The following is a 16816-nucleotide window of genomic DNA, read 5'->3' as shown; positions in this document are numbered from 1 at the left end:
TCTATTAAAAAAAATTGAAACTAAATATGATAATGTGGCATAAAGTCGTAAGCAACATCGTCTGGTTTGTTTACGTTTTTCGATCGGTTTCCAACATTGTAGATTTAAGTTATTTAAAGCAACTGTCGGCTCTATCATTTCCACCTGTTTTGTGAAATGGCCCCTGTTATTAGAGATGGCCACGAATCTATCCGATTCTTCGAAAAACGCGACTGTACTGGAGAGCGTGGTGCCATCTACTTATGGCCAAGGAAGCTAAAATTCAAAATAGCCAAAGGATAACGTCATCAGAGAGTCATTATAGACTATTATTGTTAGACAACTTATACTCTATTTAGTGGATTTAACCTCAATTACATATCCCGTGTACAAATTTTGTTTATAATTGCTGTAATTTAAGTTTATGGGCGAATTTACAAACGACCCAATCAACGCGAGGGGTACCTACAAGTACCCGCCTTTCGGGTCAAATTTTTTTAATTAATTAATTTATTGATGGAGAGAGTTTAATTACAAGAAAATCAAGAAAAACATTGCATAGCCCCTATATGCCTCTTAACTATCTTGTTTTAATTACGACGATAGCGACATCTGTTGAAAAAAGAGCTACTTGACGTCAAGCCGACACTTGCTTTAAGCTAGGAGCAACAAACACAAGGAGAACGCAGCTAGCCTTTAAACACGCCAACGAAGGGTTGTGTACGAATTTCATTGGAAGTGCGTCACGACCCTTTACGCTGAACGTTTTACGGGCGGGGGGGGGGGGAAGACAATTTCCGAATTTTTCCCTTCCGACGGCAGCAGGCGCTAAAGCGTCTAGCCAATGAAAAACGTACACGACTTTTGACGGGTTGCGTTCTCCTTGTGTGGGGTGTTGTGTTTGTTGCTCCTAGCTTTAAGCAACTATGGAAATCGTTACGTTCGCAAGAATCTACATTATCGTAAATTACAGTTTTATAATCGTTTCAAATTTACTGGCCTTGAAATAAAATATGCTTAAAGAGCTTGTCTAATTGCTTTCCCTATCATTCGCAGGTTTTTGTCTCTGGAAATTTTTTTCCGGCAAACTTTGGCACATAACATAATTAGATTTCTAATTAATCTATCGCGACGATGGCCCATCCCCAACTCAACTCCAAACATATGGTCTTGAAGTTCTCTGAAAGTGCAAAAGCAATTATATCCCGAGATTAGTTTAAAATAATTCCTATAAAATTACATACTTATGACGAGCATTTCATTTCTTTCCGAAATCGGTTAGTACAGAGCAATATTAATTCTCCGCGGTTATGCTTATAGACGCGAAAAACGAAAACACAAAAGTATCTCCACTGCACACGACACCACCTTCAAAATTTCCTCCGTAACCATGGTGATAATGTTTAAAGCGCTTGTCAGATGGCGCGGATAGCCCGATTCCACCCTTCTAGCTTCCCCATTTCCTCTGGGATTGGCGGAAAGCACAGTGGTTCTAGTCACATTTCTATTATCCTTAATTCTCAGTTTCTGCACGTGCAAAAAGTTGACAAATGCCCAAGTGGAAATCAAGCATTAGGAGTATCGAATTTTATTGATTTTGTCCTAGTGTAATAAAAAAATGTACCAAGGCTGGTTTTCACTAGGACAAAGACGCTATGACGGGATTGACGGCGAGCATCAATGCAATAAATCATCGTTAGGTCAAATACAATTTTCCCCGTAAAGTGCTAATGAAAACTGGCCCTAAGCAAAAATTTAGAACTTTTCAAGTGGTTCTTTTAAAGTGTGGTACTTTCGAGATCTGAACTAAGGCAACGCTTTTTAGCAATGTCAAGTGGTTCTTTTAAAGGCAAGGTTTTTAAGCAATATCAAGTGAATATTTTAAAGGCAACGTTTTTAAGCAATGTCAAGTGGTTCTTTTAAAGGCTACGCTTTTAAACAATGTAAAGTGGTTCTTTTAGAGGCAACGCTTTTTAGCAATGTCAAGTGGTTCTTTTAAAGGCAACGCTTTTTAGCAAAGTGAAGTGGATCTTTTGAAGACAAGGCTTTTAAGCAATGTCAAGTGGGTCTTTTAAAGGCAACGATTCTTAGCAATGTTAAGTGGATCTTTTAAAGGCAGCGCTTTTAAGCAATGTAAAGTGGTTCTTTTAAAGGCAACGCTTTATAGCAATGTCAAGTGGATCTTTTAAAGGCTGCACTTTTAGCAATGACAAGTGGTTCTTTTAAAGGCAACGCTTTTTAGAAATGACAAGTGGTTCTTTTAAAGGCTACGCTTTTTAGCAATGTCAAGTGGTTCTTTTAGAGGCAACGCTTTTTAGCAATGTCAAGTGGTTCTTTTAAAGGCAACGCTTTTTAGCAAAGTGAAGTGGATCTTTTAAAGACAAGGCTTTTAAGCAATGTCAAGTGGTTCTTTTAAAGGCGAAGCTATTTAGCAAAGTGAAGTGGATCTTTTAACGACAAGGCTTTTAAGCAATGTCAAGTGGTTCTTTTAAAGGCAACGCTTTTTAGAAATGTAAGAGTGTTTTTGGGTTTTTTTCCGGAGCGTTGAGCTGTGGTTAAGAAAGCGTATTAAGGCACCCACTTACTCGTAAGTTCCATATCCTTCCTGGACTTCGTAGACTTCCCTGGCGTTCTTCCAAAAGAGCATCTCCATAAACACTTTCTTGTTCTTGGCACTTGTCTCGAAAAATTTGCTCACGATGAATGTTGCGAATCTGCACAGCTCCTACGAGTACACCGAATGACGAAAAAATGCAGAAATGTAGACATTGTAACGCTTTAGATTTCCCTATTTTGTAACGATCCGAAAGGATTCACACGAGCCAACATTTTTGAAAGACATTGCTTTAATTAATTTCTAATTAGGGAGAATGACTATATTGAGACGTTTAATTGATATCATGAAATTTGACTATTTAGGTGGGGTGGCGGAGTGATAAGCACTTTCGCCTCGCAGCAAGAGTAGCCTGGTTCGAACCTAGCTTGTGACACTGGGTGAAATCTCGGTACAGCTCCCACGTTAAGTTTGTTTTAAGTTAAAGTAGAGTAGAAAATTTTCCGGTTAATGATCGAGGCCTTTTTTCCGGAAAATGTCAGTATTTTTCCGAAAGTGGTTTTCCCCAGATTTTTTTGGTTTACCCTTCCATAAAAACTTGTTGAGATTAACGTTAATAGTGAGTGTAGGGAGCTGTTGGCTCACGTGGCATGAAGGGCTTTGCCACCACCCTCCTACGCATTGTAACCCGGCCACCTGAGTTAAAGGCCTTAAACGTCGCTAGATAACTTGGACCTGTGGTTGGAGCCTTGGGCATTAGAGTAGTTGATAATAAAAATTATTATTAAGGAGCTTATGGGAATTGAAAGCAACATTTAAAATCGTCTAAACATAGTCATTTTCCCTTAGCATAAATAAATTCTTGGCTTGAACCCCGGGTGGCCAAAGAAAACGCTTTCGTTGGTCAAGTTTTATTGTTACTGAGGTTTACATCGAAATATTTTGTCTAATAATTTTCGTACACATACTTTTGATTACACAAAAGTTAATTATAATTTAAATATTTAATACTTATTATTTAAAAATGGTATTGTTTAAGAATTACACGTAATTTTCTTAGCCGCTTAACGCGCGAAATCTCTACCAACGTATTTTGGAAAACGGGAGTTCCCAAAGCAGTGAAAAATGTTCGCTCGGGCTGGTATAAGACTAGATTACGCGAAATGGTAGAAAAGTCCATAGTAGAAAGGGGTAAAATAAGCTAAACCCTAACAAATTTGAAGTTATGATAAAACTTACGAAAATCCTCGAACCATTAGGTCTTCTAGGATAAAATTAAAACGCGAAACTTGAACCAAATAGATCGTCGAGTCAAAAATAAAAATGAAAATGGAAATAAAATAGCCAGAATTTCCAGCGGTAGACCGGTCTCACCCTATTTAGAGCCCATCAGTATCGCGCAGGGAATCTGGCTAAACACTAAAAATTTCGAAACGCGTTTTAAGTTTATCTTCGAAGACCTATTGGTCCGAATATTTCGTAAGTTTTATCATTATTTTACTATGAACTTTTCTTCCTTTTCGCGTAATTTAACTGCACGATATAGTTCATAGGTGGTTTTTATTAACTTTGGTATTAGACTAGCCTAGCTGACCTTGATGGTAGGATGAGTGTTCTTTGTGGGGTCAGCCAAGATCTTCTGGAAGGTTGCGAAGAGAGAGGCTTGGTAAAAGAGGCCGTACATTTTCATGTCCCAAGCGATGCGGTGCATCATTTTCAAGACGGCTTTGTTGGTGAAATCGCCGTTCTTCTGGTAGTTGGACAACAAATAGGCGTACGACTGGACCACTTTTGGGTTGGCAAATCTGTTAATAGAAATGTTTTCAAAATTAGAGGGTAGCCAACACATCCTATTTTCTATATAGTAGAAAATTGCTTGAGGTTAAAAATTCAATAGTGATTCGCGTGGTATGAAGATTAAGATCAAAGTACCAATAAGGATTCAACGCCAGTGATACACATTATTCAATATAATGATGACGGTGTGAAATTGCGGTAAAATATAATCAAGGTTTATACAACTATTAGGAACCCAATTTCCCTGATATTTCCAGGTTTTTCCATGCATATTTCCCTGTATTTTCCAGATGCAAGGGCCCCTAATGTTTTAAGATAACCTATGATGTTTGGATTTAGCAAACAAAAAAGCTTGTTGAGGTTAACGGTATTAGTTAGTGCAGGGAGCTGTTGGCTCGCGTGGCATGAAGGGCCAGCCACCACCCTCCTACGCATTGTAACTCGGCCACCTGATTTAAAGACATTAAAAGTCGCTAGATGACGTGGTCCCATGGTAGTGTCATTTGCCTAGCTGATTATTAGTTGATTAGCATTTTATGATAGTTTACCATTAAACAATTTAGCTTTATCTTTAATATCTTACAGGGTTCGTCCAAAGTTTCCGGAATTAAATTCCCTGACAAATCCAGGTTTTCCCGGACCAAATTGCCAAATTTTCCCTGACCATTTTTGTAGAATAAATGAATGGTTTAAGGTAAAAATCTTGAAAAATATTTTATTTCAAAAATTTATTTGCCTGATTTTTTTGGGGTCATTTTATAATTCCCTTACTTTTTGGGATCATTTTCAAATTCCTTAACTTTTACCTGAAATATTTTAATCATTTTCAAATTCCCTGACCTTTTGGAAACCTTTTAAAATTCCCTGACTTTTCCCTAACCTTTTGGAAACATTTTCAAATTCCCTGACTTTTCCAGGTCGTGTACGAACCCCGTATTAATGCATTATAATATAATATAATATAATACATTTCTTTATCTTCCTTGTAGGAGCTTTAAGCCTTGGCTACGTATGTTGTGATAACATATAGATAACATGATAAAGGCCTGAAACGAACTTTACACTTAGTGTAAACTTCCAAGTAACTATGCCATCTTGTTAAAGTCTATAATAATGTTCCATAAGTGTGCCAAAAAGGTGAAATACTGAAAGCTATGTATGAAGTGATGTAGCATCTACGGAGAAATATACACAATTGCAACGCCCTACTTCAGATTCTATAGACGGTACTCAGAATCTAAGATGGAATTTCAAGGTCATACAGATTAAATTTAAATCCCTATCATAGATTAAGATACTAATCCTAACAAAGCAAAACTTGTAGAGAGACGAATCCCAACAAAACAAAACTTGTAGAGATACTAGCCCCCACAAAGCAAAACTTGTAGAGACACTAATCCCAACAAAGCAAATCTTGTACAGATACTAATCCCAACAAAGCAAAACTTGTAGAGATACTAGCCCCCACAAAGCAAAACTTGTAGAGACACTAATCCCAACAAAGCAAATCTTGTACAGATACTAATCCCAACAAAGCAAAACTTGTAGAGATACTAGCCCCCACAAAGCAAAACTTGTAGAGACACTAATCCCAACAAAGCAAATCTTGTACAGATACTAATCCCAACAAAGCAAAACTTGTAGAGATACTAATCCCAACAAAGCAAAACTTGTACAGATACTAATCCCAACAAAGCAAAACTTGTAGAGATTCTAATCCCAACAAAACAAAACTTGTAGAGATACTAATCCCAACAAAGCAAAACTTGTAGAGACACTAATCCCAACAAAGCAAATCTTGTACAGATACTAATCCCAACAAAGCAAAACTTGTAGAGATACTAGCCCCCACAAAGCAAAACTTGTAGAGACACTAATCCCAACAAAGCAAATCTTGTACAGATACTAATCCCAACAAAGCAAAACTTGTAGAGATACTAGCCCCCACAAAGCAAAACTTGTAGAGACACTAATCCCAACAAAGCAAATCTTGTACAGATACTAATCCCAACAAAGCAAAACTTGTAGAGATACTAATCCCAACAAAGCAAAACTTGTAGAGATACTAATCCCAACAAAGCAAAACTTGTACAGATACTAATCCCAACAAAGCAAAACTTGTAGAGATTCTAATCCCAACAAAGCAAAATTTGTAGAGATACTAATCCCAACAAAGCAAAACTTGTAGAGAGACTAATCCCAACAAAACAAAACTTGTAGAGAGACTAATCCCAACAAAACAAAACTTGTAGAGATACTAATCCCAACAAAGCAAAACTTGTAGAGATACTAATCCCAACAAAGCAAAACTTGTAGAGATACTAAACCCAACAAAGCGAAACTTGTAGAGATACTAAACCCAACAAAGCGAAACTTGTAGAGATACTAATCCCAACAAAGCAAAACTCGTAGAGATACTAATCCAGGGGCGTAGGAACGTTCTAGAAGTTGGAGGGGGCAAAGAGAAACCAAAAGGGGTTTGGAGAATGGTTTTGAATTTGTAATGGAGGGTAGCTTCTCCGAATGCACGTGTATATTTTACTACTATGTTCTACAAGCTTTATATGTTTTAAAATGAGAATTTGAGCCTTTTGAAGATTTCAACTGACCAGAAAGTTTGGAGGGGGCAATAACATTAGTTGCCCTTCCCAGCAAAATTCTAGGGAGGGGCATTGCCCCCCCTTGCCCCCCCTGGTTCCTACGCCCCTGTACTAATCCCAACAAAGCAAAACTTGTAGAGAGAAGATTCTAACGTCTATACGTTCTCCTTACGCGAGCTTACTATAAAAATAAGAAAACTGCAAATCTCCGTAAAAATGGATACTTTTCAAACCCCTCCGAAAGCAATTTCAACCCCGATTCCGTTTTAAATAACTGCAAACGCAATCCTACACGAGCCAATCGAAGGGGAACAAAGGAGGGAAAAGGCATCGCTACATCGGGTCACCTAAAAACAAATTGAAAACGGCAGTTCTCTGAGACGATGCCAACAAAGTAAGTACGACTTAATACGCGAGAACCCGATCACGCAAAAATGGGGAAAGAAAACGTAAACCTTCAAACCGGGCCAACAGCGAGAAAGTGCGGCTTATTCCGGCCATGTACAAACAGTTATTTCACGTCCGATTGAATAGGAAATATTTTCTCGGGAGAGCGAAAAAAAATACAGTGGAAAAAATCATTCTATTAACAAAAGGGGAACTGGATGGGACGGCTTTCCTAAGTTATGACAAGGGAGTCGTTATTTCCATTACGTGTGCTACGTGCTTTCCAGGCAAACCTAAAGAAGAAATACTTACAGACTTTGCCGAACGTGACCATAGCCCCGCTCCTCAAAGAAACGAGTTGCCCAAATGGATCAAATGTAGTCCGGCGCTTCGTTTTATATTAATTAAATTTCTTATTACAAATTCAGGGTTGCCACAAAATTTTCAGATTCAAATTCCCTGACTATTCCCTGACCATTTTAAGAGATTTTCCCTGACTTATTAATGCCAAATTTTTTCTTTTATATTTTACTTTTATTAGAAGTTAATAAATTTATATGGAATTATATTTCCGTAAAAAGGTTATTGCAATGTTGAAAAAAATTAGCCAAACTTTCAAGGAAATAAATGATAATCGTGGAATTTGTCATAGATCTAGAGTTAAATTACCTTAAAAAAGTGCCCAGATAAAATTGAATTCCCTGACTTTTCCCTGAATTTTTACCAATTTTTAAAATTCCCTGACGTTTCCCTGACTTTTTAGGCCCATTTTTAAATTCCCTGACTTTTCCCTGATTTCCCTGGTGGCAACCCTGAAATTAAATATAAGTTTCATATTAAATTAATTTGGTTTTAGTTTCGTATTAGGTTAGTTTAATTTCATAATAAGTTTATTTAATTAAATATTAAGTTAATTTAATATTAATTTCCCTATTTATTTAATACTTAAATATTAATTTCCCTATTTATTTAATACTTAAATATTAATTTCCCTATTTATTTAATACTTAAATATTAATTTCCCTATTTATTTAATACTTAAATATTAATTTCCCTATTTATTTAATACTTAAATATTAATTTCCCTATTTATTTAATACTTAAATATTAATTTCCCTATGTATTTAATACTTAAATATTAATTTCCCTATTTATTTAATACTTAAATATTAATTTCCCTATTTATTTAATACTTAAATATTAATTTCCCTATTTATTTAATACTTAAATATTAATTTCCCTATTTATTTAATACTTAAATATTAATTTCCCTATTTATTTAATACTTAAATATTAATTTCCCTATTTATTTAATACTTAAATATTAATTTCCCTATTTATTTAATACTTAAATATTAACTTAATAAATATATAAATTTATTAATTCCTTAATTGAATTATTTATTTTATACTTAATATTAATTTAATTATTTATTTTATACTTAATATTAATCTAATTATTTATTTTACACTTAATATTAATTTAATTATTTATTTCATACTTAATATTAATTTATTTATTTCATACTTAATATTAATTTATTTATTTCATACTTAATATTAATTTATTTATTTCATACTTAATATTAATTTATTTATTTCATATTTAATATTAATTTATTTATTTCATACTTAATATTAATTTATTTATTTCATACTTAATATTAATTTATTTATTTCATACTTAATATTAATTTATTTATTTCATACTTAATATTAACTTAATATTTAAGAAATTCTAAAGTGACGCTTTTAAGAATAACCTCTAGCCCCACTAGATAATAGACTCTATATTCTTAGAACAGACAGCGACGAAGCCCTCAATAACCTGATATAAAGTTTGCAGGTAATTTATGCAATGGCCCCTCTACCTTTGGAAATGGTCTCAACCAAATATAAATTTGTGTTATTGGTCCCTTTATCAGAGTATAGCTCTGGCGCCATCTATGACGCGCTTAACTAAAAAAAAGGGCTGGTGCTAGAAGGCGTTCAAACGTGGCTCTTCGGGCAAAGAAAAACAACGGCGGTTCTTAAGCCTTGGTCTGAAAATATTACCTGCCTTAACCGACTATTAAGAACGCTAATATTGATAGCCTACCAAAATGTGTTAGAGCGAAAACGCGTGATATATGTACCGCCCTTAGTCGCCTACGCCGGAGGGGGAAAGCTAAGCCTTTTCATCTAGTGACAAATGATTAGAATATATACAAAGCCCCCCCCCCTCCCACCACTGTATGCCCGTAAATTACCTAACTCATTTGTTGCCCCAAATTCGAGACAATTTCAGAAGGCAGGATCCATCAAATGATATTATAAGCTATATTGCTAAAGTTGTTGCGCCTTCAATCAATTACACGTGCATAAAACTAAAATTAATTTTAAACTTTGCCGTCTAAATAGTCTTCATTTTTAGACGAAATAGACCCTTCAGTTGGGCTAGTAATTTTTCTATTCTGTTACCTTATTTTTAAAACGGAAAAGAACTAAACATAAATAATAAAACAGGGTTGCCACAATTATATCAGATTCAAATTCCCTGTTTTCGCTGACCAGTTATTTTCATTGAATTTTTAGGGTAAAAATTAGACAGTTCTTAACTTTTACATTTATGAGAAGCTAGGCTAATCAGCCTAAGTCATCATGCGACTTTTGGGAGGGTGGTGGCAAGCCCTGCATGCCACGAGATCGAGCCAACACCTCCCTACACTAACTATTACCGTTAACCTAGACAAGTTTTTAAATTATTCAACTTACATTTCAGTACAAAATTTAAAAAACCTTTCAAGGATTTAAATAATAATAGCAGACAATGCCATAGATCTAGAGTCAAATTTCCTCAAAAAAGTGTCAATATTAAACTGAATTCCCTGACTTTTTAGGCCAATTTTTAAAAATTCCCTGAATTGTGGCAATCCCGTAACAATAAAAATTAAAATAATAATTTTAATAATAAAAATAATAATTAGCTAATCTAATACCCAAGACTTATTCTGAGTTCTTCTGCTTTGAAAAATAAAGCTTATGATAAATCCAGGGCCCCCACTCAAATCTTAAATTTTCTATAGGAAAAATAGGGTTATTTTTCTAAAAATATAGGACTATTTTTACAAAATTATAGGATTTTATAGGACTATATATGTTATTCAATTTACTAACTTTATGCATTTAAAAACAAAATCTATATTTAGAGAAATAAATCTTTAACCATTTTATCACAAAAATATACTAGTAGCTAACCATGTTAACAATAACAGAAGTATAGACTAGAATGACTTGGTATAGAAATTTATCCTATAGCTAAATCTAGCAATTTAACTGAGTGGCTGGATTTGAAATGAGCAAAATATCAAAATTATAGGATTTTATAGGACTTTTGCTAAAAATATAGGATGTTATAGGACATTTTTGAAAATATAGGATTTTATAGGAATTATAGGACCTCTGGGGGCCCTGTAAATCCTTTTTGGTTTAAAAAAATAAGGCTAATACTAAGTCTTTATCCTTTATAAAACTAACTCTTATACTAAGTCCTTTTGGTTTTAAAATTAAGGTTATGTTCAGTCCTTTTCGGTTTTGAAATTAAGGTTATGTTCAGATCCTTTTAGACTGGTACTTTGAAAATCGCATAGCATTAGGTCGATTTTTTGTATTTATCTAAGGTAACCTACGTGACGAGCGTATATTTCAAAATATAGTGATATAAAGAATGGAAAATTTATACAATAAGTGCGAAATGGTTAATTGACTGTATACCATGGTTTGTTTAAAAAATTATCTGCTAAATGAGTGGGGTTAACCAGTTATATCTACATATTTCATCAAGAACTAGATAATTGAGCTGCCCTGGTACAAGAAATCCGATCAATCCTTCGTCGCTTTAAACTCAAAAGCGGAAAGCGTTCACATTGCAATTTATTCGACGCAATAAAATATATTGTGAAAATAAAGTTTGAATAAATTACTCGCGCTCGAAAACGTGTAGGGAGACCGTGTAGAGAAAACAGTCTGTGAACAATAAAGCTACGTATATTGCAATCCTTCACGGTGTCCACATTCTTAAACTGTCTATTATATTATACCACAAAAGATCTTATTTTCTTAAGCATTGGATCTTAAAATAAAATAAAATTACAATAACACAGAAGTGAACTAAAAAGTAATTATTACCACAGAATCATTACTACAGGGTTCTTATAGTTATTGGAAAGCCGATTTCACTGATATACTCAGGTTTTCCCACGGATAATTCTAGTTCAAGATAACCTCAAATAAAAACTACGGTTTACAGAGTAACTAATTTCATGATTGTCATTTAAGTTAAATTGGTTAAATACTATAATATATAAGAAGAATTGAATTTTTTAACTATGAACTATTTAGTGTTAAAATAGTGCTAAGCTGTTCGTTGAAGTAATGACGTTTGTAAGAAATCCATTAAATTACCATATTCAGACTAAAATAAATAGAACGGTATATAACAAAAATTCATAAAATAGAAGACCACAAAGACGTGGGCGCCATCTGCGATTATATCGGATACCACCATTCCAGAATTATAATAAAGTTACATCCAACGCGGAAGGGACTCCAAGAACAATCTCGCTCTCAGAGTATAGCTCAACTACTCCTGGTTAGAACACTACAGGATACATACTGTGCCAGAAAATTCACGGAAAGCTTAAACGATAGACAAAACAGACTGTACCCTTAACCCTCGATTAATACCGCAACTGGGTGAATCCGCAAAAGAGTATGTGTTGAACAGAGAATATGATGCCTTAGCTATAGTCTGTTTACTATGATACCCGGCCGATAGTCCCCGCCTACACGGAGAGAGCCTGCGATCGTAACGGAGTGCCTTCCCCCTTATCCGCAGAAGGGAGGAAGATTACGCGTGGTAAGGTGGAGGGGCGTGGTTTATAGTTCGGGGATCACGAGGCGAGCCGGGTACTCAGTGTTCTCAGTTCGCCTACATAGTCTTGGTGTCGTTTATAGCGCGAGGGGATTAAAGGTCCTATTATTCAAATAATACCAGCGGCAGGCGCGGAAAAGAAATTAATTTTAAATGATGAATAAGACCCACACTCGGGGGTCTCTTTTAAATAAAGTGCGAGCTTCCTAATAATAAAGGGAGCGTTTTTTAGGAAAGGAACTCGGAGGGGTAGCGCTGTAATAAGAAGGCACGCGGCCGGAAAATACGCCCCATTACCCCTGGCCCACCCCTCCTCAACACCTACATTACCCCCCATCAGCAGACTTCTCTCCCCTTTACCATCCACGTTCGCATTCAAGTTGCACATGGCTCTTTTGCCGGGTATTAAACTAGGTGTTGCTGTATTAATTACGGTATAATTAGGCATAGTGGGGTTTAAAATGATTAATGAAATTGAAATTGAAAACAGATGTGGTCATTAAAAGTTATTTACTTCTACCATTAGTGATTTATTGATTTGGTTATATTTTGCAAATTCCGATGAAGTAGATTTTTCATAATATATATACACTGAGATTTCCCCCGAATTCTTTTCAGCAAAATTTTACTTATATTTTTGTAAACATTTCCCATTTGCAACCAAAATAGATTTCTTCGAATTTTAGGCCCATTTTCTAATATATTGTCGCCAATACATGTATAACAGAGTTAATTCTTTGGGCACACTCTCTTGATACATTAGTAGATAGTGGCTCGCGCGATTTTGCACGCGCGTCGAAAATGAAAAAAAGAAGCGCGCGCTCAAATACTTTAACCATACGACCAAGAGTGACCAAATCATGTGACCACCAATCTCTTTCGGAATCACTTATTCAATGACTTTTAGACCCATATTCAAACTCCCTGACTTTTAGACCCATTTTCAGATTCCCTGACTTAAAGACCGATATTCAAATTCCCTGACTTTTAGCTCCATTTTCGAATTCCCAGACTCACAGACACGTATTCAAACTCCCTGACTTTTAGACCCATTTTCAGATTCCCTGACTTAAAGACCGATATTCAAATTCCCTGACTTTTAGATCCATTTTCGAATTCCCAGACTCACAGACCCATATTCAAACTCCCTGACTTTTAGACCGACACTCAAACTCCCTGACTTTTAGACTTATACCATCTTAATTTCATTAAGTAAATTATTTACTTTAGGATTTAAGCGAAACTTCTTTATCATTGGTATCAAGTACATTACTCTTGTAAACACATTAAAATTAACGTATTGAATATAATTTGGTAAAATATCTATAATTACTGAGGTACTAGATCCTACCACATTCAAAAGTAAGAAAGTGGTAATTCTTCTATCGCGCCTTTGTTCTAAAATTGCCATTGTCGAAATTTTCCCGAAAGGGGATTTGAAAACTGGTTTAACGGAAGCTGCCTCTAGTCAATGTGAAAACTTTGGTTCATTTAATTCTGGTACTCCCCTATTTGATAATTAGCATTGTTTCTTAGTAGCTTTTAACCACCATTTACTTCCTATTTGCCTAAAATTAAAAACAACATACTATTAAATTTGGTCATACGAATTTATAAGAGTTAAATATTTGTTTTCCTGAACAAAAGTTTTCAACCGTGCTGCCATCTAGTGTAAATAAAGGACATAAAAAGGAACCTCTAATGGTTGTTTCCCTGCACGAAACTTTTTAACCGCGGTTCCATATAACCAAAATAAATGCATTATATTCGAAAATCAAATGGCTTCACTCTAAATGTTGGTTTGCCCCTGCGGAATTTGTGGGGCCATCTATAGTGTGAATAAAAACATTTATTCAAATTCCCTGACTATTCCGTTTTCCCTGACCATTGTAAGTGATTTCCCCGACTTTTAAGGCAACAATTAGACAATTTTGAACTTTATAATTGACTTTTATCCGAAGTTAATAAATTTAAGTCAACTTACATTTCAGTACAAAAGTTTTTGCAACGCTAAAAAATTAGCAACACTTTCAAAGAACTAAATAATAATCACAGAATTTGTCATATAACTAGAGTAAATTTACCTTCAAAAAGTGTCAATATAAAATTAAATTCCCTGACTTTTTACCAATTATTAAAATTAGCTGACCTATCAAGCCCATTTTTAAATTCCCTGACGTGTTGCAACCTTGATAGTTGTTTCCCTGAACGGAATTTGTGAATCAAGGCGCCATCTAGTTTAAATAAAAGCATTAAAATCGGACCTCTAATGGCTTCGCTCTAAATATTTGTTTCTATGAACGAAATTTTTAAACCGTGGCGCCATCTAATTTAGATAAAAGAATTCAAATCGGGTTTTCTCTAAATATCGGTTTCTATGTACGGAAAATGATCGAATTTCAATTTCTTTGATGGAAATGGGTAATGCGAACGGAGCCCTTGCTATGCACCGTTCAACCGTGGCTCTTGATTTAAGAACGCTCTGAGATCCGAGGCGTAGAAGAGCCCCATTCATTGCGCCGCCAACTCCGTCCGAAAATCGAAAAGGTAAATCAACCAATCCCAAATTCTCTCATCCCTAAAAAAGGTGAAAAGGAGTATACCTTTTTCCGTCGGGTTTCCCTGTCAAAACGATATAAGAACATTTACCAAATCATTACTTAGCAATCAAGCGAGATACACCCGAGGCCCACAGCCAGAAATCTTCAACCTTGAACGCGTTAAAAGCGACATAACTTTGAAAACTTCTCGGAGAACAAAAAAAGAGAAGACCATTGATTTATCCGTATAATAAGAATCCTTTTCAAACCCTCATCACCAGATCAAGAAACTTCAAACTCGGGGAAAATTCACGCAAGGACGATTTTTTCGTTTAAGCCCCGATAAAGTATACGGTTTAAATTGAGAAGTTAAAAACATTACAGGCGCGGAGGAATACATTAAAGACGGGAACCTACATTTTCTCCATCTCGAAAGAGCGCCAAAGCCTAATTTCCGGAGACGTCTTGGAAGGTTTTCATTGTCTAGAATCGAGTTCAGTGTTGGGGGGATGAAGAAAGAGGGGGCTGAGGCAAATGATTCATGACGTTAGCTCCCGCGTCATTAAGAGGCCTCGGATACCCGTTGAATGGGCCCCCGATTCACTCCTGAATAAATTCCATTGACATTGATGGAATGTTGGTGGGAGCATCATTGTTATAAGTTGGTGCTTTTTTTCCAGCTATCGAAGAAGACGTTTTTGTTAGAGGCTAAATATTGTTTACTAGGGTACTCTTTCCCCTTTTAGGGATGGTGATGAATCGTTGTAGAGAGGACTAATTGTCCCTGACCAGGGCCAACGACAATCCTTCACCATTCTGGTACGCGTCTGAAGAAAACGACAGCTAACCTCATTCAAAGGTTTCATTTTCTTCAAGCTGATTTTTTTCCCGTTTATCGAAGCTTTAATAAAAATGATACACCTTTAAAATTAGCAATGATGTATTTTGCTATTGGTAAATAATTTTAATTACAGTCATAGTTAGCGCTTACAACAAGGTTCATACAAAATTTCCAGAATTAAATTCCCTGACATTTCCAGGTTTTCCCTGACCATTTTTGTAGAATAAGTTAATGTTTTGAGGTAAAATCTTGAAAAATATGTATTATATATTTTTAATACATCTTTCAAAAATTTATTTGGCGGATTTTTTTTGGGATCATTTTAAAATTCCCTGACTTTTCCCTGACCTTTTGGAAACATTTTAAAATTTTCAGGTTTTCCAGGTCGTGTACGAACCCTGTACAACGACATACTGGTCAAGTAATTTGTTGCTCAAAGTTTTCAGATATCCGAAGATGATCAGTTTGCCATCAGGTTTTTATTTTATATTCCGATCCCAAAAAACCGATCTCAACTGATCAAAAGTACACTAAAATCTAACAATAAAAAATAGCCTAAATTAAAGGCATCTTGACCTTGAAAATGGCCATCTTGACCTTCAAAATGGCCATCTTTCAAATTGCAAATTTGGACACCCCTTATCTAATCGTACAACATGACCATAATTCCACCATAACTTTGTAATATTTATCCACCAGTATAATACTTCACTAGCAAAAGTTTTATTGGTAGCTAGTCAAAACCCCCCGATAATGACTTTTTACAAACACATTCAGTTTGAAATAAATTATAATTGGATCAAATCGCAATTAAGGACCTAATAATAACCTCATAATTTGACTTAAATAGAGATCGGCGTTTGAATAAGAAATTATCCAATTATTTATTTTTATTCATAACCGCAAATTATCCGTTTCCCCGAGCTCTATTTATTTCATGATTGAAATTTAATCTTAATTTATTCCATATTATTATACATAAGGCAAGTAATGAAGGCCAATCTTCAGTAAGAAAAATTATGTAAATTTGAACTCTATCAAACATTCTGCACCACATAAATTTCCCTTATTTCCATGATTTTTACAAAAAACAAAATGGAATTTCTTTGATAATTCACTAATTCTACTGTCGACAACCTTATTTTCAGATATTTATCGGTTTTCCAAGCCTGTATGAATCCGGTGTTTATGAAATAATATTATAGA

At 35.0% G+C, this 16816-nt stretch overlaps 1 protein-coding gene across 2 annotated transcripts in view; it reads right to left on the bottom strand.

Annotated features, from left to right (window-relative positions):
- timeout (circadian regulator timeout) overlaps positions 1–16816 on the bottom strand; it is a 351606-nt gene that overhangs the window by 49139 nt on the left and 285651 nt on the right. For both annotated transcript variants that reach the window (XM_090175814.1, XM_090175815.1), the window contains exons 8-9: positions 4128–4338; positions 2565–2704 (exon numbers count right to left, since the gene is read on the bottom strand). In XM_090175814.1, coding sequence (XP_090031940.1) covers positions 2565–2704; positions 4128–4338 — 351 coding nt within the window. The remainder of the gene's footprint in view (positions 1–2564; positions 2705–4127; positions 4339–16816) is intronic.

This window comes from Leiobunum rupestre, chromosome 5 (assembly GCF_980474605.1).
Source record: "Leiobunum rupestre chromosome 5, qqLeiRupe1.1.hap1, whole genome shotgun sequence".
NCBI lineage: Eukaryota > Metazoa > Arthropoda > Arachnida > Opiliones > Sclerosomatidae > Leiobunum > Leiobunum rupestre.
Note: the sequence above shows the minus strand (reverse complement) of the source record. Positions and strands in the feature narration are given on the sequence as shown.